This window comes from Calidris pugnax, unplaced genomic scaffold (assembly GCF_001431845.1).
Source record: "Calidris pugnax isolate Ruff unplaced genomic scaffold, ASM143184v1 scaffold17, whole genome shotgun sequence".
NCBI classification, from domain to species: Eukaryota; Metazoa; Chordata; class Aves; order Charadriiformes; family Scolopacidae; genus Calidris; species Calidris pugnax.
Window position 1 is genome coordinate 8,771,294 of NW_015090794.1, and position 26,844 is coordinate 8,798,137.

The 26,844-nt window shown below is 38.5% G+C and overlaps 1 protein-coding gene across 3 annotated transcripts in view; it reads left to right on the forward strand.

Moving 5' to 3' along the window:
- GRIN2A (glutamate receptor, ionotropic, N-methyl D-aspartate 2A) overlaps positions 1 to 26,844 on the forward strand; it is a 186,375-nt gene that overhangs the window by 96,510 nt on the left and 63,021 nt on the right. For all 3 annotated transcript variants that reach the window (XR_001411311.1, XM_014936570.1, XM_014936571.1), the window contains exons 4-5: positions 3,924 to 4,516; positions 15,763 to 15,877. Coding sequence is in view for 2 of the 3 variants with exons in the window: in XM_014936570.1 (XP_014792056.1) it covers positions 3,924 to 4,516; positions 15,763 to 15,877 (708 nt within the window). In the remaining variant the exon portion in view is untranslated. The remainder of the gene's footprint in view (positions 1 to 3,923; positions 4,517 to 15,762; positions 15,878 to 26,844) is intronic.

The following is a 26,844-nucleotide window of genomic DNA, read 5'->3' on the forward strand; positions in this document are numbered from 1 at the left end:
TTGGTGCAAATAATTTCCTTCTGTGTATTTTTGATGTGATGCTAAGTTATTCAGCTCAAATTAATGACTAATCTCTGGCTTTCGGTTTTTCCATAAAATGCTAAATAACTATTATCACTCATTAAACAGGAAACAGCTTGCACTGTATATGTAGACCTACCACCACATGCCTTAAATCTGTTATAAAATGGAATACCTAAGTTACAGTGGTGTAAAATAGGAGAAAAATATTTTTTGCTGGATCTCTGTGGAAGATAGGAAGTGAGTAAGAGTGAAGTAATTAAGATAACTTTAAAGTCCTACTTTTAGTCCTGTCATAATAATCTTGTTTCTAGCTGAACAAAGTCATCCTCTGGATTGCTTTTTAAACCGTATTTCATATTGTTTTTTGCTTCCTGTCATAATATTGTCTTTCCGGTGAAACAACTGTCCTCGACAAGTCTGCCAAGCGGAAAATCAATTTGGTCTTTTGTTGACCCCTATTTTGTTCTGGTTTAGCATTTCATTTTCATTTAACAGTATATTATTTTCAATAACAAATGTTTCTTTCTTTAACCAACTATTGCCACTTTTTCCCTAGTAGGCATAAGCTGCTGTCAGGGCTCACCTCAGCTGCTGGAGCAGCTGTGAGGATGCCCTGCTGATCCCAGGGAAAAGCTGGAGCTGGGAAATTTAAGATGTCATGAAAATAGCTGAGGATGATGTTTTGAGAGAACTATTCCTGTAATTTGTTGGAATTGGGGAAGTGAAATATGCGATTCTGGCAACAGTGACAGATTTATAGACTCAGTACACTAATTAAAAAGCAACTTACTCTAATATATTAATCTAGGAAATGACAGCACCAGAGCGAGCTGTTCTGTTTTGTGCATAAGCATGGGAACGCTGAAGTGCCCTTCTCCTGTAATGACAGGATTTTATATTGTATGCAAAATTCTAGAATAATGTTAAACAAGAAGCAATTGAAGGATTGCTTCCTTCTGGTGTGACACATATGGGGAGATGTTTTGCTATAAAGTGTATGTTCATGAGAACAGAAAGAAACAAAAAGTTTTCATTTGTTCTTTACCTTCTCTTTTCGTTGCTGGTTTTTGTTTCTGTGGCTGTGGTAGAATTCAGCTAAGAATCTAGAACAGAAAATCAAATTAAGCATTACTTAATCGTTTCTACAACTACTTCTAAATAAATTTTTGCTCATATCAGTGTAACGTCTTGGGATTTTCATGCTTTGAGATTTATCTGTGGAATTCCTTTCTAGAAAAGTTTTTTGCCTTTGGTAAGTGGTACAGCTTCCTTGCATCCTACCCCAATAATCTCAGTAGGTGGGGCCATGAGGAAAGAAAAAGAACATATTTCTGATGTGCATATAAAACACCTCTGATATTACAACTGTGTATTCCTACTTCAGCAATGAATTAGAAAGATGTCTTGGTAGATGACAATTAAATGAAAATAACTGAATAATTTTTGTTTTTTGCAAACATCACTTTAGTTTGTTTATGAATGTAGGAAATTAGAACTTAAATTCTACATGTGTAACAAAATACTAAGTCTGTGTAAAACAAAGGAATAATAATGCTCTTCAGGAGGAATGTGAAGCTTCAAAAAACCCAAAATTAAAAGTTTTGTAGATGTTTAAGGTTATAGTAGTTGAATGTCTTATAGATTTATTTATTTATTTGCTTTCTCTCTCTAAACTTTCTTTTTATCCCCCCCCCCCCCCCCCATGCAAAATGACATGCAGATCTGAGGACTCCAAATGGTCACTGTACTTAATAGGTAGGAGCTGGAAGACCTAAAAATTGAATCAGTGTCTATTTTCCTCTCTTACCTTCTTGGAAAGTTTTTTTTTTTTTTTTGTTTTCTCTCCTAACCTTTTTTTTTTCCCCCCCCCCCCCCCAAACTGAATGGATAATATGTCCTAGAATATTCTCCTTACAGGCATTTAAATGTCTGCTGAAGTTCCTAAGGCTGCAATTTGCTTGTAATCTTCCATCTGTTTCAAATTTATTGTAAACACATGCAGTCAGATCTTCAGCTCTATAAAAGCATCACATGAAGTCAGTGGAGCTACACGGAATGTCTTCAGATGAGATTCTTCCTTGTGATATGTGTATCTCCACTTTTCCTGAACCCAAACTTATTTTCATCATAAAACGACAATTTTTTCATCATTCGGTTCATAAATCCCTGCCCATGTCAGAAGGGTTGGAACCAGGAGATCTTTAAAGACGCTTCCAACCCAAAGTATTCTATCGTTCTATGATATATAAAAATAGGGTAAAGGCTGGCACTGGCAATTCAGAATGTCCTCATGGAGGCACCAAAGAAACCATGGCAGATGATTTCATTACCACCAGTGGTGTGTATTTTGTACCTTCGATATCAGTCTTCATGGTCTTACACAAGTTGTAAGATTTGTATTGCTGTCAAGCTATATAAAATCCTGGTGTCAGGTTCTTAACACTTGGCAATTAATAACACTCCTCATCTTCTATTAAAAAGAAAAAAAAAAGGCACTCAGATTGCTTTTAATAGATTTCCATAGAAAGAATACAGGACTTGTACAGCTGAGTTACTGTTCTCACTAATAATTGGATGTTTAACACCACCTTGCCGTGAAACCTAAGTCAATTAATCTGTTTCTTTTCTTTGCAAGTGTAAAATAGGATAGCAGTTCACAACCACGTTCATAAAACTCTAAATTAAAAGCACCATGTGTCTCTTTCCTGTAAAGGCTACATAAGAAATCTTGCATGGTTAATATCTTATTTTTAAATCATAAGCTTTTCATTCAGTGAGAGCTCATGCTCTCTGTATCCGAAAATGATGCACATAAGCTGCCACTACTGGTCAGGAATGAATACTGAAGTAAAATGAAAATAAAGAATTATATAGCATACTGTATATAGTTTTGGTACAGTAATAATTATGATGTATATAAATCTAGAATGCAAATTTTAAAAATAAATTTACATACAGCAACTTGGCAAAAATAGACCAATGAAAATGTTTGTAAGTGTAGTGCTAACAAAATAGATTATTGTGTTGCCTATTTCTGATAGATGTTGTTAAAATAAGAGGCACCTGACCTTAAGCTGTATAAAATGTTATGAATGCTGTAAAAGCCTAAGACAAACATTAGGAACAAGTCTCATAGCAAATTGACAGTACAGCTGTGTCACGCAATGCACCTACCAGTTACAGATTATGAAACCAGTGTTTGAATTGACTTCCATTTAAGTCCTTTAATGAGAACTCTGTTGGCTTGCTGGTTGTCCCTGGAGTCTCATCAGGTTAATTTTACACCAGACATCAATGGGCCATGTGCTCTGAATGGAGCACGGTCAGGAGTGAGCCCATGAACACTAGTGAACCTGGGGACGATAAATCTACTCCTGCAGAGTTTGACAGCTCCCACCAGGTCCAATAAACCTGTGGAAATGAGGTATCCCTCAGACATTAGATCTGGAAGTACAGAGCTTTTTCATATGTATACAACATGTGCATTGCAATTTATTTCTATTGTAACTGAAAATTGGTATGAATTTACTGGGTCCTATTCCTAATAAGTTTGATCAAACTAAAGCTATCTGCTGGAGATGAGTTTTTTAACAGTGGGTGGCTGTCTCTAGGGAGCTTCCTCAGTGTGTACTGCTTTGAGTTGTTGTCTTCAAGTGATCAAGCACTCAGAAATTTCCTACTTAAATATCTGTTTGTTACTTTTTGGCAAATATTTTAATTAGCTGCGGTATTTACTTATGATCAGTGTTACTTGTTGATGATGTGACTATAAGGCATAGAAAGTTATTTGACTGCAGCAGAAGTTGCATGGTAGACTGAAGAGAGAATAAAGATTAGAGATTCTCTTCCCTTCAGACTTGTACAGAAGCAATAATCTTTCACTGTCTTTGGTATTCTAGGATGTGATGTCCACGTTCTTCCAGTTTGGGGCTTCCATCCAGCAAGAAGCCATCGTCATGCTGAAGATCATGCAGGATTATGACTGGCATGTGTTCTCTCTGGTAACCACCACCTTCCCTGGATATCGAGACTTCATCAATGTCATTAAGACCACAGTGGAAAATAGTTTCGTGGGCTGGGACATGCAGAATGTCATTATACTTGATACTGCCTTTGGAGATGCCAAGACCCAAATTCAGCTGAAGAAAATTCATTCATCTGTCATCCTGCTATATTGTTCCAAGGATGAAGCTGTCTACATACTGGATGAGGCTCGTTCCCTGGGCCTTACTGGCTATGATTTCTTTTGGATAGTTCCCAGCCTGGTTAGTGGTAACACAGAAATCACTCCCAAGGAGTTTCCTTCAGGACTCATTTCAGCAGCTTATGATGAATGGGACTACAGTTTAGAAGCTCGAGTACGGGATGGCCTTGGGATTATTGCCACAGCTGCATCAGCCATGCTGGAAAAATACTCCTTCATTCCTGAAGCAAAAACTAGCTGCTATGGACAACCGGAGAAAAATGACCGGCCGTCTCACACCTTGCACAAGTAAGGTTTAATGGTTTGGGGGCTTTTTATTGTGTAACCTTGGTAATTTTTCTTTCTATTGCCATTATATGTTCTTGAAGGAGAATACTGTTTTTTGTTAATCCCATCATGCCCTTTTTAAGCAATGATTTTCAGAGGGAACATGAAAGAAGACTTGCTGCATCGGTAACTGTGCATGGAAATTCTGTTATGTGCTGGGGAGAATAAATACTGCTCTGGATCTGATATAGAAGATGACAGAAATTGGTCTTAGAGGGTATAAAGCTGAGCTAATAAAATCATGCCATTGTGTACTTTACCTGTGAGGTAAAATTGCCAAAATGCTCCAGAGGCTGTACCTGAATGACTTGCATCAGCAGGAACCTGGTAAGAGTTTAGAAGACAGGAGATGTACAGCATTAAAGAGGTGTCCCTGGAAATTATAGAAGTATTAGATTAGTTAGGCAGCTTTTATCATCTAATAACTGAAATCTGTCACTTCTGCTTGTGAGGATTTTATTTTTGTCACCTGAACTAGAATAGCTGTAAAAATTAATCTGCATTAATAATCCAAGTTGATATGGATGTTTTCTCAATACAGTTTGTCATATGGGAACTGCCAAGGTTTAAATCGTGATTCTTTGCACTTTCTTTTTTGCCTTTTAATTATCTCTTTTAGACAGGATACTCCTGATTACTGCTATCCAAGTTGTTGCATAATATGTGCCACACAGTAATAAATTCCTTTATCTGGTTTATGAGAGGAAGTAAAGGGAATCTTGCATGTTTTTTAATAGCTCTTTACAATATCTCACATGGAGGCTACTAAGCAGTATTTATGAAATTTGTTCTAACCAAATATTGCAGATGAAGCGCTTCTTATAGAAAAGCAAGATGGAATTGGCACAAGAAGGAAAGTCAGTGCAGATTTCATATAGGAGATTGTGGAACATTTTTAATCTTCTAAAATGTACGTGCGTATTTAGATTAGGGGTTGATTGCCATATGATGTCCTGGAACAGTTGTTTTCCATGAAAATGGGATCTTTGTGCACAGCATTCTTGAGACTGTCTCTTAAAAGCCAAATACAACCAAGTAAACGGATTTTAACATTTCATACGTGTATTTCATAGACAGTGTGACCAAATTTCAGAAACTTGCACAGTTTTACTCAGAGAGGACTTGTCTTTAGTATAACACTTCCACATTTTTTTGTCTCCCCTTTCCTGTTCCTAAGCCTCTGCCTCAAAAACTGTATAAATTTACCAGAGGTGTTGCAGAAAACCTGTGATTCTTTTCCTGCTGCCCCACCTGCCCATGGGTTCTGACAGGAGGCAGGACCCCTATCCGATTGTTTTGCTAATACACTGGCATAGACTTGAATTAGGTATTCAGTATTCAGCAGAAGTTGTCTTTCTTCAAACAATCTTTTTTTTTTCTCATTAAATCTGTATTACTACAAGGATAGGGCTTGTGAGTGCTAGGGCAGTGAGATTAGACTTCACCAGGAGATTCTGCAGTGTGCAGCACACGATGCACAGAGAAATTATTAATAGGAGAGGTTGTAATGTAGTGCACTGTGGTTAATAAAGTCACCTCCCAATGCAAAACACTGAGCTATGAAGTGAGAATGTATTTCCTGTACCAGAGATTCTCTGAGCTTCTTCAACACCACAAGAACAAGAAGCAGGCTGTTTTTAATTTAGAAATGTCAGAATTACACTAAAATGAACAAACTTTAAATAGTTCTTCTTATGTAATAACTCCCCAAGACTATTCTTGTCACATATAATCTGCAAGAAAAGCAAGTATATACAAGCATTTAGCAGTGCTAAGTAATCTCTGGGAGCTGACCAGTCTCTCCATGCCAAGGTGAATTATGTAAATTCCTTGCTCTTTCCTATCCTTATCAGTAAATTGTAGGTTCCTTCCTTACATCAATGCTTAAAATCAATGCATAAATTGGGGTTTTATTTTGAGATGTAATCTTTACCATTTCAGGTCACAGCGCAGCTTTGTATTTTAAACTACAAGATAAATGTAAATGATGCTGTATTAAGGAGATAACTTGAACAATGGATTTTAGAGCATCCTCACAACAAAAGGGGCTAAAGTGATTGTAGGCAGCTTATGGATCTGGAATCTGCTGCACTGTGCCTCCCTGTTTGTGCTGGAAATCAATGCTGGAGAAGTAGGATTACACGAAGGGACACTGCTTGTGAGCTCAGGAGCATAGAACTCAGTGGAAAGCAAAGAGGCTCTGTGCTTGAGCAAAACCAAGCTAGAGAATGGAGCACAAAATAGACTCCATCTATTTATAATGACAGTCTAATTCAACTTTAAACCCAGTAGAATATTCCAAGGCTACGCCATAATAGCTGATCTGCTTGTAAAGGGAGGTTGGTTATGCTTTATGTGCGACTTTCTGCATGTAGATAGTGATTTTCATCTCCATTTATGAAGAAATTCTATGTAAAGAAAGCCATGGGGTGAAAGCTCCTCCTCCCTCTTTCTCAAATCCTTTGAATATTAAATTGGTTTGAAGATACATGTTTTGAAGCACACAATTTATCCTTCCTCTGTCACTGCAATTTTAAGATGCTTTTATTGGCTTTGTAGACCTAGAAGAAAAAACAGGTTTGCTTTAGTTTTTGGAATTATTTGATCAATGTTCAGTACTGATACATATGGGAAAACTAGTTTTTCCCTATGAATAAAGGATTTAAAATAAAATACAGGGATAATTTTCAATGCATTAAAAATATACACATAAATAGATAGATATATGGTTTTCCCATCTGTGTAAAACCCAGATTCTCCCTAGACAGAAAAATAGCATTGTATAAAATCCTGGTACTAGCACAGCAGGATAGATAGAATTAGCAGCTCATTAATGCAATGTCAGTGGAACAAATGCTTGCTCTCACTCAAAAAAGGAAAACATGTAAGCAAACAAACAGCCAAACAAAATAACCCTGCCAGTCGTCATGGAAAATGCTGCTGCTTTGTGAATAGAAATGCTTCTGCTTTGTCTAGAAGAGTGCTCATGTTGTGTATAAAAGTCATAACCCTGGGAGATCCGTTTCACAACAGCATTTCCAAATGCTCTGATCTGTACAGGGGTGGATGGGGATGACACAGCTCTTGCTCTATTGTCATTATCCTGAAAAGCAAAAAGATGTGTCTCTCCATAGGTAGTCAGGCATCTACCACACCGTGCTTACATTTAATTACATTCAGGTTCCAAATACAACCAATAACTGTCAGGAATTAGAGGCTCATCCTACTTTCGGTGGTGAAGGTGTAGGGGTAGCAGGCAGTCCGAGCTGATCTGGGCAGGCTGTCCCTTCACACCCTTTCCAAGCAGTTTCTTTTAGTTGTCATCACCCAGCCAGAGAGCAGGAGCAACGTGAGGTCCAAAGGGCCAGGTACAAATGCATTAGTTGATCCTGCCCTGAATCACCCTTCCTTAAATACTTGGGGGCTCGGTGGGAACAGTGTTCTGAAACAAGCTACCCAATGTTGCTGTCTTTCCGTGCCCTACCTTGAGGTTCATTTTGTTCTCCTTGCTGGACTATGAGACAGCGTCATCTTCAGAGGGCCAGGTCATATTGTCTCTCTTGTCTTGATATTCATTCAGCAAGTTCAGTATTTTAATTCCTGCTTTTAGCAATGACAGATAGATTTTCCTCTTTTTCTTCGTGGCAAAATCAGGTATTAAATGGACACAATGGTTTGATCCAGCAAATCTGTCTCCAAATGAAGACCAAGCTGCCAGTCCTAGATTTAATGTTAAGAACTTATTTCAGACATCCTGGATGACAAGAAATTATTACCCTCAACATGAAAAAATGAATGAGAAAAGATACTCAAGACAAGAAAAAATTTTGTCAGTGGCAGGATCCCACTTAGCCTCAATCATTTGTGTGGAGATGCTCCCTAAACAGGAGACTCAGTAGAGTATTGTCGCAATTAGATTGGTACAGAGACACACAAAGTCTAATTTACTGCTGATGAACAGATTTTAAACAGTCGCAACTCGATATTTGCACTTCCTTTAATCCATGTGCTGTAAGTGCCCTTTTCTATAGTATGAGGGCATTTTCTATATAGTTGCATTAAACAGGAGGAAATGAATTCATGAAACTCTTGTCATGTTCCTCTGAAAGTAAAATTAAACTTTACCAGCAGCAAAAGAGGGGCTGTGGAGGAGGATGCTCCACCAAAGAGATTCCGACGCGGTGCTGGTTTACTGATGAAGTGATTCAAGAAAATATAGAGAATCTGTGTCAGAATTTTCTCCCAGGTTAGGTCAGTTTAGGAAGCAGAAGGTACCAAACAGTTACCATATTAAGGGCTTTTAGAACATTTACCCCTTTTTGCGATAAATATAAAAATTTTAAAAGGAGAGAACAAGCATGGTCTGCGTTCTGGAACTGAGCCAGCCTTCAGGGCTGAAAGAAAGCCTTAACATTCAAAATGTAAGTGAAAGTTCTTGGACATGGAGTTGCTGCAGACACCATCCCCTTGAACGAAGCCAGGCAGGTTCATGGGAAGAGCTTGGGCTATTTCTGAACTGGTGCAGCAAGAAGTGATCACATTAGTGCTTTTTATGAAATGTTATTTTTAACAAGAACATTAACTCACTAAACCTCCTGGTGTTTTATGAGTTACGTTAGTCTGCAGCACCCTCCCAGGCATCTGGGCCCTTTCTGATTTTGCTTCCCCCCCCTTTCAGAATGGGTCCCCAAGAGTTTTGTCACTTGTCTGGCAGAGTTGGGGCAAAATTACTTTTCCAGACCTAGTGGCAACTAATGCTTTAAGGAGCAGCTGGCAGGAGGTACAAGTAGTTGGCATGGCATTCCTTTTTTACAGTCACTGAGCATATTGTTCCCAAAATTTTATTCATCCATGCTGGCTCAAGGCCTAGGGAGATACAGCTCCAAAGCAGGGTATCGTCACGGAGTTTTATTCAGGAGAGCGAGGGCTGGGGGAAGTGGAGGAGGAGGAGGAGGAGGCACAAAGAGGAAGAAGAGGCTCTTTGCATCACTGCGAAAGATTTGAATTTAGAAAAAATAATCCTACATAGCCTAAGATATAAAATTATCTTTAAAAAAAGCTTCACTGTTTGAAAAATGCATCCCTACCTTGTTTAATAGTGATCTATTTCAGACCTATTTCTATATGTTCTTCAGACCACACATCATACATTCTGCATTCAGCATTTCTTGATTTAATTTTATAGATGTTTTTAGGAAATCTGTTTCTGAATGTTAAATAGTTTGTCTTGGGGTTTCTATTGACAAGTGTCTTTCAGATTTCACGGTAAAGTCATATCAAGGCAGTTCAGCAGCTCAGAACCTCAACAAGATAAAGAACAGACAAAATTTGGATTCAGTCCTGGTTTAGGTATGGTGCTGGGTGAATGCCAAGCCCAGACAGGCTGGCTGTCTAGGTTATTATAAAATGATTGGTTCATACTGTTTGGAGGAAAGAGAAATATCACCAGATGACACGTTGGTTATAAGGCATTTAATCTGCTTTAAATCTCAGTTCGGAAATTCCTTCTTTGGGAGAGGAAGGGGAGAGTTTCTTTTATGAAACCTGTGTTTCCCAAAGTCTCTGCTGTTTCCACTCATTGCCTGCAGTTGTCATGGATTTGAAACACTGCCCCGTGGTGAAGAGGGCTTAAATAAAAACTGATAGTCCCCCAGTGATGACACCTGAGGAATTTATCAAGTTTGATCATCTGATATGGGCTGCAGGATGAGAGCAGGAAAAGGGGGTCTGACCTCATGGCAGCAAGGAATCCCATGGGCTTTCACCTCCCTGCAGCTCTCAGGCCACCTGTGTTATTTTGCAGGTCTAGTAACCAAGTTCTCTCCTGTGGAGGGAGCTTAGGAGTGATACATTTTCATTAATGCCTCTGCCTTACCCTTTATATTTTTCCCAGCCAGTGATCCGTTTGGGAGCTGGATACTGGGTGGATTTCATACTAGTTATAAACCAGCTTGTTATTGCAGAGCTGCCTCTCTTCCTGAGCCCGAGTCCTGCATTTCTATTTCTAAAAGTCTAGATCTGTATACATTATACAACAGCAACAAAAAAGGAAGAAACAAGTATCAGAGCAATGAGAAGAAAGGACATCTAAGAGAGCCTGTGCTTCTGTCTCTAAACTTGCTTTTAAAACCCCAGGAGGTTGGCTGAGGGTGTTCTTACGAATTCCCCTCACGTAATTCCCCTGGGGTGGGCAGCCCCCGGCCAGCTCCCCCCTGGGCTGGACCTCGGAGCAGTTTCTCCTGTGATCACACTTGCATCCACCAGACTGAAGGTTTTAAAGGTAACCCTGGGAATTCAAAACGTTCCCCGCCTCATTCTAGCTATTTATTTATTGGTAGATGCTGTAGTGTTATGAAAAGAGGTTAGTGGAGAAGAAGGCTTAAACCTTGGCAGGGGAGAAACCAAAGAACCCTTTCGGTAGGAAAAACAGCTGTTGTTACTAATTGTGCTCAGTTACACAACTTAATTCAAACACACAGAGTTTCATAGTCATATTTTAGTGGATAGATTGAAAGAAAATAAACATGAAATAGAGAAAAATGGAGAAAACATCAGAATAAACAGTTTGGAGGGGAGGAGAGGGAATTTTTTTACTGTATTAGATTTGGTGCGATCATTTTTTGTCATATATATATAATAATTATCACAACTACGTTGTATGCATTTATTTTTAAGGGTTCCATTAATTAAAAAGTTTTAATTTATTGCATTGTTCCAAGGACTTCCTGAGTCTCTGCAGGGAGACTGGCCAGAGAGATGCTTCTGTTTCAGAAATATTGTACCCAGGCAAATGGTCTTCTAAAAATAGAAATCTTCTAAAAATTGAGGGCTGATCGTTTTGGTAAAGTCTTCCCCCATTTGTTAATGGAAATTGGAGTCAATGAAGTTGTGATATAATATTTACAGGGTAGGAAAACCCACTTTATTCAAACGTGTTCTGTCTTTCTGGGTAGAGTCAAAATTTTGACTTGGATAAGTATTGCACTGTTCTGGCATTAATCTGAAGCTTTATCTGAATTACTTGATGTTTCTGAGTCTATAAAAATCAAGTTGGAAACCTTGAGAGCAGTTTGTAACCTTGGTGCTTCAAAAGCTTGCTGTAAATACAACGGGAACAGTGTTTTGCTGTGGTGTTTCAACTATTCTCTTTTCAGTTTTGTTGGGGAAGGTGACAAGCAAAAAAGAGTTGTATAAATGTTTAAAAATGTTTTAAATATATAGTACAGGCTTGTTTCATTGCATGATAAAAACCTGTTTTGGATTCAGTGTGGAGAATAGCTTAACTTCTGCCCAAAAAATCCCATTTTTCATGCATGTATCACCTGCAAAAGTTAATTAAGATTTCTGTGTCATAATAGCATCATAAGGCATTTTTCTATCATGTCTTTGCAAAGGTTATATCATTAATGAGGTATGAAAACAGATTAACTACTAAGCCAAGGTGTATGCTGAATTGCCCCCTTAGAGTAACAAGCTCAAATAATGAAGCATCTCATTTAGTTAAGAACAGGAATATGCAATTCCAAATCTACTTCAGAAATATATTTTGACCAAATCAGAAACTAACATCTTGCACAGAATTAATCTTGGGCTTAAAACTCTAGAAGAATAACATATAATATAAATGGTTTATTTTCTTTACTCTTCCTCACTAGGAAAGAGACAAATTTGGGATCTTGGCCAGTAAGAGCAGGACTTCTGTCCTTTGTGGAAGAAAAATGACAATTGAAAAGGGAATGTAGATTGTAGGCATTGGTTTCTGAACCAGCAACATGAGCGGTTGATGAATTTTGTACACAAGAGTGTGCTTGGGAAAACAAGAGTCTCTTTGAAGTTCTTTTTTATTGCTGCAATTTGAGAAACTGGGGTAGCTCAGTCTGCATCATTCACTGGTACCTTTGTATATGACTCAGACAATGCAATTTGAAGAGACTTTTACAGATTAGGGACTTTTTTTTTTTAACATGCAAAATGTGTTTCACTGCTAAATGGCTGGTACATTCACACAGTTTAAAAATATGTGCTGAGTTCAGTTTTTTATTTTAGATTTGTGGTTCATCTTTCTATTTGGAGCACTTGAGCATCACTGCAGCTACAGCACTGCATCTTGTGATGGTCCTCGACTAGCTTCTAGGCTAGGGCTTTTGCATATTAATCCCAAAACATCAGTTGTGATCACCAGTGGTGTTTGAAATCTGGGGTAGTGATCCTACCAAACAACATAAATTAAGGGTTCAACTCAAGTCCAATCACCAATGGCTACGTAATTAAAAACCCAACTGGACACAAAAGCCTGATGTAGTACAGCGTGCGTTTGTGGTCCAGCCCTTAGGAGCAGATAAAATGCTTGGTTTTCAGTTTTATTGAAATGAGGTGATTTCTGCCTGGCCCCATAAGACAGGGTAGGGTCTGCGTGGTTATTTAATGTGTATGAATCAGGAGGGAACCTGGGAGGACGGGTGTAGAAGTAGAAATACAAGTAGTACATGTTTACATAGTGTGTCATTGTCCCTGTGTGATGGCTTCCTGGGCATTTTATTCCTTGGGTCACAACACATTTGATTTTCAGTGGTGAGCAAATGTTATGCTGGTTTCTTACATGTAAGCACAAACAAATCCTGCCTGGTGGTTTGCCACTTGCTGTCAAGGTGGCAAACAAACTTTTTAATCCCAAGCAAGCTCTTTCAGTGCTGGATAAAAAATGTAATATACAGGAAATTAGTTCAGCTGAAAAGCAGAGTTCTGCCAAGGGGAAAATTTTCACGCTGAAAGTCTGTCACAAAATATGAGTTATTACAATGGGTGAATTTACAGATTGCTGTCAAACCAGTGCTGAATGGTGTTAATATGGTTGTTTAGGGCAGCGCACATTTAATTATTAACTGTTATGATACAAAGCCATTATTTCTTCTGGGTCTATACACTTTTATTTAGTGTGCTTCTGCTATTGGGATTTTCAGGCAGTGATGTCAATACAAAGCCTTCTCCTGTGAATGTGGAGCTGAAGAATTTTGTCTAGGTCAGATTCATCAGGAGCCCATGCTACTACTACCAAAAAAAAAATAATACCTGTTTCTTGTGGGTATAACATTACAGAGCAATGTATGAAGAACAGTTAAAGTCAGTTTGGTGCCCATCAAAACACATATGTTTGAGGGATGGAATGATATAGGTATCGAGTTGAATTCCAGAAGGAGAGCACCTTGGTGAGAGCTCAGACTGAATTTCATTCAGTGAAATACACCGAGAAATTGGTAAAATTCAATGCAATTAATTTCAGACCATGCATATGGGCTGGAGAGCACATTATCTTCTGGAAGTGTCATGGGATCTCCAGGATCTGGAGTTGCACTTTTACCTCTCACACATGGGATAGCCCTGGCAGGCTCACATTGGCAGTCTGGAGTTTGGGTTTTTTTTCAATAGAAAATGTTTTTTTTCCAAAGAACAGCAATGCCAATACCAGCTCTTCCCTTTTGTGCCTGATTTGTATAGGTGAGGACATTTCAGAAAATGTATAAAATGATAGATTTTTGCAATATCACTATCTGGGGAGCTTGACCTGTGTGCTGTGATAGTTCAGCCTCTTAGCAGTGAGTTCCCTGTATTTGCGCTTTAAATAAAAACTGCAGTTTCTCTTCACTCTTTCTGACCCTGGAGCAGTGGAAACAAGCTGTTCTCACTGAGAAACACTGAAGCTATGTGAAAGTGGAGCAAATATAAATATGGATTTATGTTGTAAATCTGTGGAAAATTTTGAGAGAAAATTATTTTTGAGGAAAGTCAAGTTTGTTAAATGGCCAGAATGCTGCTTTTTCTGAATCAGTGAAAGGGTACTGCTTTGGAAAAGAGGTTCAATCATGAATGGAAAATAGCAGTTAGAAATCAAAAACTATACAGACTAATCAGAAAATTGAAAAACTAGGTAGACTATATTAGAATCAGTATAAATTCAGTAATGAATTTAAGAACTCCAGGGGCAAATCAGTGGCTAGAAAAGCTCTAGGACTCTAGAGTTGAAGGATGTCTCTAAGCTGCTGAGCGGAGTGCTGAGGGGTCCCAACCCCAGGGCAGATCAGGTCCACTGCAGTGTGTGGCAGCTGAGTGTGTGTGGTCCATGGCTGGTATTTGTGGAACCACCTGCAGTGTCATTCCCCAGAGTTCCTAAGTGTCCCTCAACAGCACAGTCCGTAATCACTGCTAATGACAGGATTGCATAAGAAGTAGTATTCTATCCTTAGAAGGTGCAGGTTAGCATGGTAATACAGGACACCAGAGAGAGCAAGCAACGGTATGTGGCACATCTTAGGAGAGGCGCCTCTTGTTGTAGCACTCTGAGTAATGTCCTTCTGTTGACATAAATTTATACAAAATTTTCAGTTGAGTAAGTTTTCTCCTTTGTAGCTGAACAGAGAGCGTGTGGTAAATAAAGAGTTTTATTGATTCAGTGCCCAAACTGATAAGTCTAAAGGCTGGAAATTTGGGATTGAACCGACATTTTCAACAAAATTTTAACAATTCTGTTTCTTCCTGTACATTTTATTCTGAGTCCCTCTATGTTTTTTTTTTTTTCTTTTCCCCATTAATTTATGTATATTTTGAAAACCATTGAAAAAAAAACCTAGATACAGAAAAGTTTTTTTAAAAAATCTTTTTTTCTTTTTGGAAATACTGAACTGAATATTATCAATCCCTTCAAAGTTTTCATGTCTTTTTCTTTTCGGCTGAAGTCATTCGTGGAATTTACCCACAGTGTCAGGAAGGGCTGTTATGACTCTCGGAGGTCTAACCAGGTGAAGCCAGAGTAGATGCACTTACCTCTGAGTATTACTCCCATGAGACAATAGTATAATGGTTCACACAGAGCTGATTTAGACATGTTTAAAATGGTCCTGAAAAACTGGTGAGGTTGCTCAAAGTGCCAGAGAGATTATTCCTAGAGTGTACAGGTCATGCATAATGTGGAGGCTGCTTTAAAAATGATGTCTGCATTAAAAATCACACGTAATCGATACTTGGCTTTGTTTTCTGCTAAGGACTGCCTTGAAGTGCTCATGCTCCCCGTGATGCAAGTGTAGGCTTTTCACGGCGTTAAGAGGATTTGGTGCATGTCTTTAATCAGTGGTTCTGATGACTGAACTAGCTTGCTCATTAACTGCTGGACAGCTCATTAATTTTTCAATGAACTTTTTTCCCTTGCCTTCTAGGTTTATGATGAATGTGACTTGGGAAGGCAAAGATTTGTCCTTCACGGCAGATGGTTACCAGGCGCACCCCAGGCTGGTGGTCATCGTGCTCAACAACGACCGCGAGTGGGAAAAGGTGAGCGTTACCTCGGGGGAAAAGAGGGAGAGGAGACAGGAGAGACTTGGTAGAAGCCTGTTAATGACAAGTAGACAGATTAACATCACAGATGTCAATGATGATATTCTGCTGTAGCAGGTTTGTCACAACAGTTCAGAAAAGATAATTTTACCTTATTCTGAGTAGGTCTGAGGAGTTTTAACAGGGAAAGCAACATATCAGTGAAGATATGCCATGTGGATTTCAGAAGATTTCTGTGAAATGCACCTTGGGTTTCTTCTTACAATTGAGTAAAATAAAATGGATGACTGAAAAGATCTCTAGAAATTTGCACCTTAATTACCTAAATTTGTTTGGATTTGTATATCTTGGCAACTCCAGTCCTCTTATTTGCTTGGGTTTGTATTCTTCAACAGATTTTAGAGTAAATGTACATTTAAAAAACAAACAAACAAACACAAACCTGTAAAATTCCTGTTGAATTGGAGGATAATCCTTATGTTTGCCTAAAAAATCAGAATCTTGACTTGTGTTCTCCTGATAGGCCAATGATCTCCATAAACCTCTATAGTGACTAGAAGGAAAAGTGTCTTAATATGAGGGCTAACCACATATGCAAGTAATAAAAGAAAAAGTTTATCACGAGTGTTTTTTCTTTAAAACTCCCACCTCACCCTGTGATTGTTTTGGCTAAGATTGCAGGCTATCTCTGCTCCCGTGTTTTAAAAACAGGGGACTTTAGAAACTGGTTGCAATATGAGGCTATAGCAAAAAATACATCTGTATCATCCACCAGTTTTAATTTAAATTCCTAAAGCATATCCTACATTATCTAAATTGCTGATGAAATCTATGAACTCTTTTTCTTATAGTTTTAGGATCACATAAAATCAACTTAAAACTCCTTTTGTAAGACTGCAAGATTCTTCACAACGTTGAATAATAATGGCAAAATAAGAATTACTGAAGGACATCTCAGTAAATATGCTAGTCATGCAAAAACACAGAGAGTAGTCCTAGATTATGCTATGTATTTCTTTATGTTCATTTGATGCAAATTTAATTCTCTGGATAAATTTAGTCCTATCCAAATGTGTCAATCTGAATCTTTGGAGGAATCTTTTGCCCAGTAACCATTACAAAAATTTCTTACCCTATTTTAAATTCTTCAGCAGTTTGAATATCATATATAATGTTCTGGAAAAAATATTATACTACTTGGGGAATATTACTATGAGGCACCAAAGGGAGGAAATGGTTAGAGAGGCAGCCAACAGTGATTATGGTGTAATAATTTCATACATTTTGTACCTTGAAACTTCTCTAAAGAGGCCACTCAAAGGACAAGGAGAAACAGGTTTGATGTTTTTGAAAAATGAGCTAACAGCAGCAAAGAAATGCTGAATATATGAACTGATATGGTTTCCAAGAAATCACTTGAGCCCATTTTAACCTTCAAGTGACTCCCCTATCAGAGAATGGAAGATTTGGTGCAGGTTTTGCTGTACCTAACGGTGCATCTTGTACAACAGCAGTGCATGGTCCACCGGCTGCGCTGGGCTACAAGACTCTCTGTAGGCTGATGCTTATGTTGTCTGTGCAGTTTTCCGTCTAGTAAACCCCTTCCTGCTTATTGCTGTGTTTGGGGGGCTTCTAAGAGGAAAAAAAGAGTGACTGAAGGGAAGCCTCTGGCCAGAAAAAAACGTATGCATCTGCTCCTAGCTGCCCCTTTGCTTCAGAGCCCTTTTGGTACCTTTGTGGAGTTACTTGGGCAGAGACAGCCTGCCCCGAGCTGCAGCTTGCGTCTCTGCTTCTGTCGTAGGACTATGGGAAGGGGGCCAGGTTTAATTATGTCAGAGGGGAGAAGTGAAAGGCAGCCAAGAACGGGCTGTCACCACCAGAATCATTCTTCTGACCACAAGCTGATCCCTGCCTCTGTGGATGAAGACAAATAAACTGACTAATCAATTATCCTGGCAAGCTGGACGTAGCTCTCGGCTATCTCGGAGCACCCCACAGCTATATCAGCAGAGCGTCACTGTGCACTGCAGAAATAATAGGACAGTTCCTCTCACTTAGAGACACGAGAAGGTCTTTGCCCACCCCTGGTTTGTTTGAACATCCCTCTAGTATCATCTCGACATTCTTTCCAAGTTGCATTTCTCACCCCATATTTCTTAGCCGATTTTTTTTCTCCCTGTTTCCTTCTCCTTGTGCTGTTTTGCTCAGTTTCAGAACTGTCAAAGTTACTCATCAGAGATCTAACATTTCCTGCTTTGAGTTTTGAGACAGGTACATGCTTTTACTTCCAGTTACAATATTGCAATGAGTATCACAGAATTGTTTTATTGAAGTCTTATTAAATATCCTCAATCCTATATGGAAAACATCAAGTCCTAGAATCTAATTAAATGTGAACTCATGTGAAAAACTGACAATGCAACAGCCTGCTAATCCTTGTAATATAACTAATGTATACAGAAATTGCAAGTAGCTATTTTATTATTTATGTAAGAAAGAGTAATTGTGGTTTATGTGAAGATTTTTTTACCCAGTATTCTCTTGAAAATACAAGTTCTAATTTTAAAACTTAATTTTCTTTGGTTTTAGTATAATAATCTGCTTTTACTTAAATACAATTTTTCCCTTGGTCTCAAAATTGATATACTTGACTCGAGGCTTGAACTTATAGAAAATCCATTCAACCATAGTTGAAGAGCATACATCTTACCCCTAGGAAAGTAAGTTCCTTTTACTTTACAAATGATTCAGTATGGAAACTTTGAAGTGGGAACTTCACATATAAATGGGGTTGACAAAGAGATTTGTCCCGTATCAGATTCTGAAAAAAGCTGGTTGAATGATAATAGTTTGAAGACTGAAAATCACTTTTGGGCATGTTCAGCAGGCATCCAGCAAGATATTTTGACAGATCCTAAAGCAGCTACTCAAACTTCTGACATCAACACTCATATACTTGCTGCTAATCTTGACAGGCAAAGGGGCTGCTCTTCTCAGGCAAGAGATTTTTAATAAGACAAGCGTAATGTGCTTGTTTCAGTGAAACTTGATAAATTTGCTAGAGTCAACAGTGTTGCCCAAATATCACCAAAGCACTGCAGGAATACTGTGCTAGTGCTGAAAACCCCCTCAGAGGTCCAGCAGTACCAGCTCCAACTTCCCCATCGAGCTTATCACGGGGAGGTGTGACCTTGGGGTCTCCCCAGCCCATTAACTTCACTGAGTTGCCAACGTCACGGTCTGTTAGTCTATCTTTTTTTGTTGTTTTTAAAATTTTTTTAATGTGGAAATAAAACCAATCAATCTAAGATTAAAATCATACACTGGAACGTTATTAGCAGTGGCAAAATTAAGTGGTTTAATTAGCTGTGCTTATCATATATGTTAAGTAAGGTAGGGAGGACTGCATAGCATTTAAAGAAGACTGTATTCCACGTGTAAAGATGAGTTTCAGGGTAAAACTAATTTTTCCTGGTGCTCTCAGATAGATGCAGATAAAATTACCATGGTGATCTGTATTCTGGGTGAATTTGTGAATATAAATATCCTACATTTTTGTAGCCAATGAATTTGTACAAGAAACAAGACTAACAGGTACTATATAGCATAATTACTAGTTAAATGCCACTGCAAGAGCCATTACTTACATTGAGGTTTATTCTAAATGTAACCAATTACCTTTAACTTTCTCTTAATGCAGGATTTAATGTAGAACTTGATTTTGCTTGGATTAACTAGCATGTGCCAGATTGATAAACTCTGTGTGAAGTTGTACACATTTGTATCTAAGTAGGAATGAGTGGGCAGAGGGTACGCGATTCCTGCCTGGAATAAATGAACCAAGGTCTTCACAGAGAGCTCCATCTGGCTACTAACTTCCACCGTTGTTTAGCCGAGAAAAGACAGCTATCGTATCTAATGGTGTAGCTGAAACTTCACTGGACAAGAACTGATAAACCTAACGCTTGGTCGGGTTTCTGACAGAGCTTTGTGTCAGAATGCTGAGATAATAAAAGGTCACTGAGATGATACAGGGTAGTTTCTTGGGAAATGTCAATTGATTTCAGAGCAAAGGTTGTGACAGCTGAAGGATCCTGATGCCTCGTGAAAGACACTCCCTAAAAGTTGTGCAGAAATGCATATATTTTAACTGGAACAGATGAAATCGCATGATCTAATCATCCCTTTGCTGGTGTATCTTTTGTTGGTAGCTCTGTGGCCTAACATGATATATTACCTTTGCCCATAGGAGAAACAGTGTGCTCTTTAACATCTGTTGGGTTGTCGTTTTCTTTGTCCCATCCTTGTTGCTTCATTTATTTGGTCTTCCTGTGAATATGCCTATCCTGACACTTGCTGTTGAGTAAAAATTTGGTGGTGTTTCTGCATCGGTGAGCTTTTACTTAGCCTAAAGGCCTTTCCTTTGACCTTTACTGTACTGAATTGTTTGAATTGCACCAATTATTATGCAGCATTTCTTAAATCCCATCTTCCCAAAGAGGATGGTTCCCTCCTCTCTGCGGCTGTAAAGGAATTGCAGCTACCATGGAAAGCAGTGGTAAAATGTGTTTTGCTCCTGTTCTTACAGCTAATATTAGAGAGGAGATTAAAGAGTAGGAAGACTTTCAGGGCAGCTCTTCCTCTCTGGAGGTAAAGGTGTGGCTGTCTGGGCGTTTCTGGAGAGCTGTCAGGTCTTCCCTAAGTGCAGAGGTGACAAAAAGTCTTCCCTCTGTAAGGTGGACAAAGATTTAGCTCTTTTCTTTTCCAATGACATAATCAACTCATAAAACGGCTTCTCTGGCATGAGTTTGAACTCTTGCACTACATAGAATTATTTGGGACGTTTCCCAGTACCAAAACTCTACCAACCACTGAGGATTTGGTAAGTGCTAATTACTAATTCTGTATTGAAAAATGAGGCTACAGGAGGTGGTAGCTTTTCTTTCTCCTACTGTTTGTTTATAATCTCTCTGGGTACCGTCTTTTCCTCCGAGCCCTGTCAGTTCCAGGGTTGGAGCCTTCCTGGCAGCGTAAGGAGCAGCCACAGGGGAGGAATGGTACATTTGCATACCCCCTCTGAGATTTTGCAGCAAATTTTGAAAACTTCAAAGTCTTTAAATGGAAGTCTTCAAACCACCCAGGACTGTAAAACACTCCCTATTAATAAGACATGAAAGTGCTCGCATCGTATTTTGTCATTTAAATTTAGAGTGTCATTGTGAAATACGGAGCTTCAGAAATGTGAAGTGGCCCCAAGGTTTGGGGCAGAAGGTAGACAAGAGATGCTGCTTCTGGAGGAAGGATTTTGTTTTTGTGTTTTATTCTGCAGCTGCCTGTTATTGCTAACCCGACAAACTCAATTTATGCTTTCTAGTTATTGACTTAAAACTTGCCAGCGTAGCTCTTCCTTGTAAGTGGAAAAGTGTGATGAAATAAAAGTAATAAATAGTTTTTCTATAAAGCAAGATGAGTTAGAGTTTGCGTTTGCTCAGCGTTATTTTCTTCACAAAAGTGAGACAGCTCAAAAAGTATGTTTGCAATATGTGTGTGTCTTTAATGTAGAAAGAATATCCCTGATTTTTTTTCTCTATTCAAAGGTTTGGCCGGGTAGTCCTGGGAGTGCACTTAGTATCCATGTTGTCGAGTAACATTTTTTCTTACAAAGGGATGATGACTGTGTATTGCACACAGTTCCCATCTGCTGGGAAGAGGGTGATAGGACCGAGTTATTTGTTTGTTTTCTGTGAGATACGCCGGTGTGACAGACTCTCGTTTCGTGCCAGCATTGGCACACAGGGGAGAACACATTCTGCTCTTTTCTCTCTCTGCTCAGGATCTGGCCTTGCTCCTTTTCTCTGATTCAATGGTCTCCGTGAGGGTGTGTGATTAAGATTATGTCAATCATGCTCATATTATTTAGAGACTGCTTTAGGGTGCAGGGTAGAGGGGTCTCCGCGAGGTTCAGCAAGGCGTAACTTTGCAGGCAGGCTGGCTGTATTTATCTAGCTGTTACACAGAAACAAATACTTCATTATCACCCTCTTCGACTGCAGTCTTCAAAAAATAAATAGGCATGTGTGAGGTGGTCAGACCATGTATGTAATACAGTGAGTTTGTAAGGTCCTTTAGACAACAGTGGATGAGACAAGGACCCTAGGATTGCTAATGCAGTCTGACATCAAGCATGCTCTCCTGTGCTCTCAGCTATCTTCTGCTTTCCTTCCTGTGTCCTGTAGAGCTTCAACCAAAGGGAATATTCCAGACTGCGTATCAAGGTGGAGAAAATAGGCAAGAATGTGCAAATTCAAAAGAAATATAATGGTGTGTGTACCATTGCAAGTCCACGCTTGAGTGGACACACAGCTGTCTTGCACCTACAATAGTGAATCAATGGTTCAATTTGCTGTTGACACTATTTTTACAAGAGTCTTAGTCTTCTGGCCATAAATTAAAGATTTTTACAAATTGAGGCAGGATCTTTCCCCAAAATGATTCTGTTGCCCCTTTTTCAAGTGAGGGAGATTTGTATTTCTCTGGGATCACATCATGATCAATCTGACTAGAAATGACAGAAATTTACCATAAATCTCTGAATATTTTGTGGCATTTCCACACAGTAGAATAAAGGTATTTGCATGCAGTTTTTGACAGTTCCATCACAGAGCATGTCTGCATTCTTTGAGCATTATCCTCAGCTTGGATTTTCTTTAAAAAAATATTTTTTTTCAAATACACACTACTGTGTTTATTACTTTAAAATCTTTCTTAATGCCGTTTTGTCATCCCTTTCCATTTTTCAATGGAAATTGATATTTCATTGTATATGATCAAAATAAGCCCATTTTCCCTTTTAATTTCTCTAGTAATGCTCTTTTTCTAGACACATTTGTGCTCTTTGCACTCCAGGCATGCTATTTTATTCTCCATTGCTCAACTTGCTATAGACTGTAACTAAATGTGGTACATTTGGTTTAAGGCTGGAGCATAAATCAAATTTTCAGACCTGTCTTTGAACTATTCAGTAGTTTTATCTTTCAGATTGCCTAATCCAGAAATCCAAATGTTCCTCCTGTACTTTATTTAATACTCTATTAAATAATTGTCATTTTAAAAAAGCCATGTTCTCTAACTGAAAAAGAGATTTTACAGAACACAATTTACCAAAATGGTTGTATTTTCCCCATGTTCTACATGTGCCTAGAGGTGCTAAGGAAATGATTCCTCAACCCGTGAGGTTTTGTAACAGCATATGGTTGCAGGTGAAGGTGACTGTGTGTTACACCAAAATGGGGATCTTAAATTCTCTTCATCTTCCAGGTTAGAGGCAAGGAGTAGGTGAGGAAAGGGATGCAGGTAAAACTGAGAAAAACCCCCTGATTCATCCACAGGAAAATTTTCTGTCATTGGGCAGTGGCTACACCAAGTACAAATGCTTTATCTTATATTGGCCTCATTTAAATTCAGCACGGCTGGGCCTGCCACACCAGCTGAAATACGTGAGATTCTTCTCGAGGCAGTTGGCACATCTCTGGCTGCCTGCTGTTAGTGAGCTCTGCTCTCAGCTGAGTTCTCTGGGGCAGCAGCCTTGCTTCCAGGAGCTAGGGGAAATTGTTATCCCAACCGACACAAACTTGAAATCTTAAAAATGTTTCCATTCTGTTTCAGAGAAAAAGAAGTTAAATTTTCAAATTCTGTGAGTCTTTAACCCAAACAAAACAAAACAAAAAATAGATCGGAGTAGTTGCAATTCACCTCAAATTCACCCCTACGTATTTTGATAAATTAGTATGTATTTCTAGATAGCAAGTCCAGAACTGCAAGTGCAATGTCTCAACATCCTTATTTCTGTTTACAAGATATTTCAAAGGGTGATTTTATTTTTTGAACAGTAAGAAGCCCACCTTCTCAACTGTTTTCATTAAGAAATTATGACAATGGAAACTATCTTCAAAAAAGTTCTCTTCTACTCCTTTTATTAAAACATCTTTATTTCTGTTTACAAGATATTTCAAAGGGTGATTTTATTTTTTGAACAGTAAGAAGCCCACCTTCTCAACTGTTTTCATTAAGAAATTATGACAATGGAAACTATCTTCAGAAAAGTTCTCTTCTACTCCTTTCCCATGCTATCAAGACACAATTTTGGGAACCTGGCAGGCCTGTGCAGTATTTTAACTCCCTGTTGTCCTCTGTCAACCCTTTTCCAAGCAGTTGAAGACAGGAAAGAAAAAGCTTCTGAATGGCAAAGAGTTCACTTGAAATTGATCAAGTACAAGTGGGAAGTTTAAGCTGCAGATGGAAAGAATGAGTGTCATTCTTCACTGTAGTGTTAAAATTTTCACAGTAGAGGCAGTTGTGTTTCTATCCTACATGTGAGTTTACCCCTGTTTTATTTTGTGGATCATCTTTATTGGACTGAGTATGAAAATTATTTCTGGACTCTGCAAAGTGTGTGTAGGGTTATTGTTAACTGCTGTGCCCTGTTGGAGGCTTGTAGTTTAAGCTGCAAATTCATGTGTTCTAGTGTTCAAATAAATTGTCATTAACATGAGAAAATATTGCATAAAGAATATCTGCGTCAGAGATACCAATATTAGTAGGTTAAGCATATTAATTTAAACACAGACCCCTTCTACCTCAAATGTAGATGCTTGAACTTGGTCAGCGGATGCCATGTTTAGTTCATTTCATCAGTAGCTATAATGATCACAGAGTAGCACATTCTGAAAATGAGTGCTGCAAAGCACTGGAGGCAGTTGAATTTTGAAGCTGTCTGGGTTGGTAAACTATTTCACTGTAAAATGGTTTATTCAAATATCACCGTTGTCTCCTAGTGGGAGCAGAAACTGAACTTTTCATATTCTACTTTTCATATTTTACATATGAACTTTTTCATATTCTACAGCATTTATAATGACCTTCACAGGTGACACCAGGACTTGTAGGTTTTTTTTAACTTGGATATTTTGCTTTGCTGTCATAGGTAAGCCACTTTAAGAGTCAGTGTTGGAGAAGAACTTAACATTTGGGTTTGCACATAAATTCTTACACTTTATAAGCATACCTCTTTACAGTGTTCTGAAATAAAATGAGCATTTATAATTGTTATAAGCTGTTGTTTTTCTCCCTAAGCATTTGAAGGTTTTAAAGACATTCAAAATGGATATTGACTGCATCTAATACTGGATCTGACTTCCATAAGTGACATAAATGCCATCCTGCAGGACAGCTACAAATGGATGCAATTTCTTAAATTATTTCGATGGGAACCTGCTCATGTTTTAGTTTTGCTAATTCTACAGCTTTTCTGTGTCATTTTGACCTTCATCCTGTAGAAAAGGGATACTATCAATTGCACAAGGATGTCAGAAAAATGAAATAATGTTTGAAGATACAAAACATTGTGTAAATAATAACATTCATATTTTTAATAACAGTGCTATGATTAGTTCTGCACAAGCTAAAAGGCTCCTAATACAGTTACAAAAATACTTCAATCTTTTGATGTGCTTTAATTGTACAAAACTAAATTCTTATAATTCACTTAAAATAAACAAAAAAAGAAAAAAGTGTTTTGATCATTCAAACCTGTAGCAGAATGATAGAAGTGCAGCATGTAATCTTCAACAGTATAATTATTTTAAATATAAAATACCAAATAAACACGGAAACTGTTCACTTGTGAGTTCAGCATCAGCAGCAGAGCAATCCAATGCCTGTGCTAACCATTTATTAATTAGAACAAGCAAATCCAACAGAAACATTTCCTAAACAAAAGCAGTAATCTACAGGCTCTTCCTAATTACTACCCTTCCTCATTTGCCATTCTTGCCTGCTAGTGGGGATTTTCAGAGCTTTTCTGCCTTTTGCTTTTCTACCATTCTTCATGACATTGATATCTTTCTCCTATACTTTTTTTTGTGTGCTTTCTGACCCTATGAGTTGCTCAATGTACGGGTGGTAGTAGGGCTGACCAACAGTGGATAGACAACGTGTGCACCATGTAAAGCTCAGAAGACATTATTGTGACTCCCTGAGACTGCAGCAGTAGACCTCTTTGGACAGAGAAGTAGGGATGCCCCGAAGACCCAAGACAACTTCTTAATTTTTAATTATTTTAAAAAATTTTTTTTAAAAGTTGAGGAGTGAATATTGAGATAAATCCATGGAATCCAACAGATGAAAAAAGATTGACCTAACATTAGAGACTCACTTAGCAGATAACACTTCAATACAGATGCAACTGTCAAAAGAAATTAACGTTTCCCTAAATTCAACCATTAAAAAATATCACGGGTTTATCCTTCTCAGAACAATAAAATGGCAGTGACTCCAGTTTAAGTATGAAAGAGAATCGTGATTCATTTTTGTAACATCATCAAGACAGTTGTTACTTTATTGATGGGCTTAGAGAGCTCATATTGTCACGGGCAGCCGGTATTGCTGTTGGTCCATGGGACAGTTATTGGGACGGTGCTGGAAGTGCAGGGGGAGCTGGCAGAGGGAATTGCTTCAGGGTCAGGCAGAGCTACCTCCTCCCAGAATCCTGGAGCGAGTGATGTGAAGGGAGGTCCTCAACGCAAATGCAGTTGAGCCTCAGTCACATTTCTTTTCTTCTTGCTGGTTGGAACAGGCAGGCAGTTGGGCACATTTTCCACTTCTGAAATTCATTGTAGTACTTGGCACGTTTGGTGTTTGACTGAAGAATTGAACTGGCTGGAATTCTCCCTGTTCCAGATGGCCAACTTCATGGTGTACTTTGGGCATAGATGTAAACAACACTGTGTAAGCTAACGTAAACCAGCACAGACCCTGCTGTGACTGGGCTTACATACCATAACTTGATGATTAAACTATTTTTGCAATATAACTGTCTCATACAGTGTTAAAAAGAGGTGTTCCCCTGTTTATGAAATTGGTTTTCTCACAAAGGCTTCATCCATTGTATTTTGGTTAAATTTCAT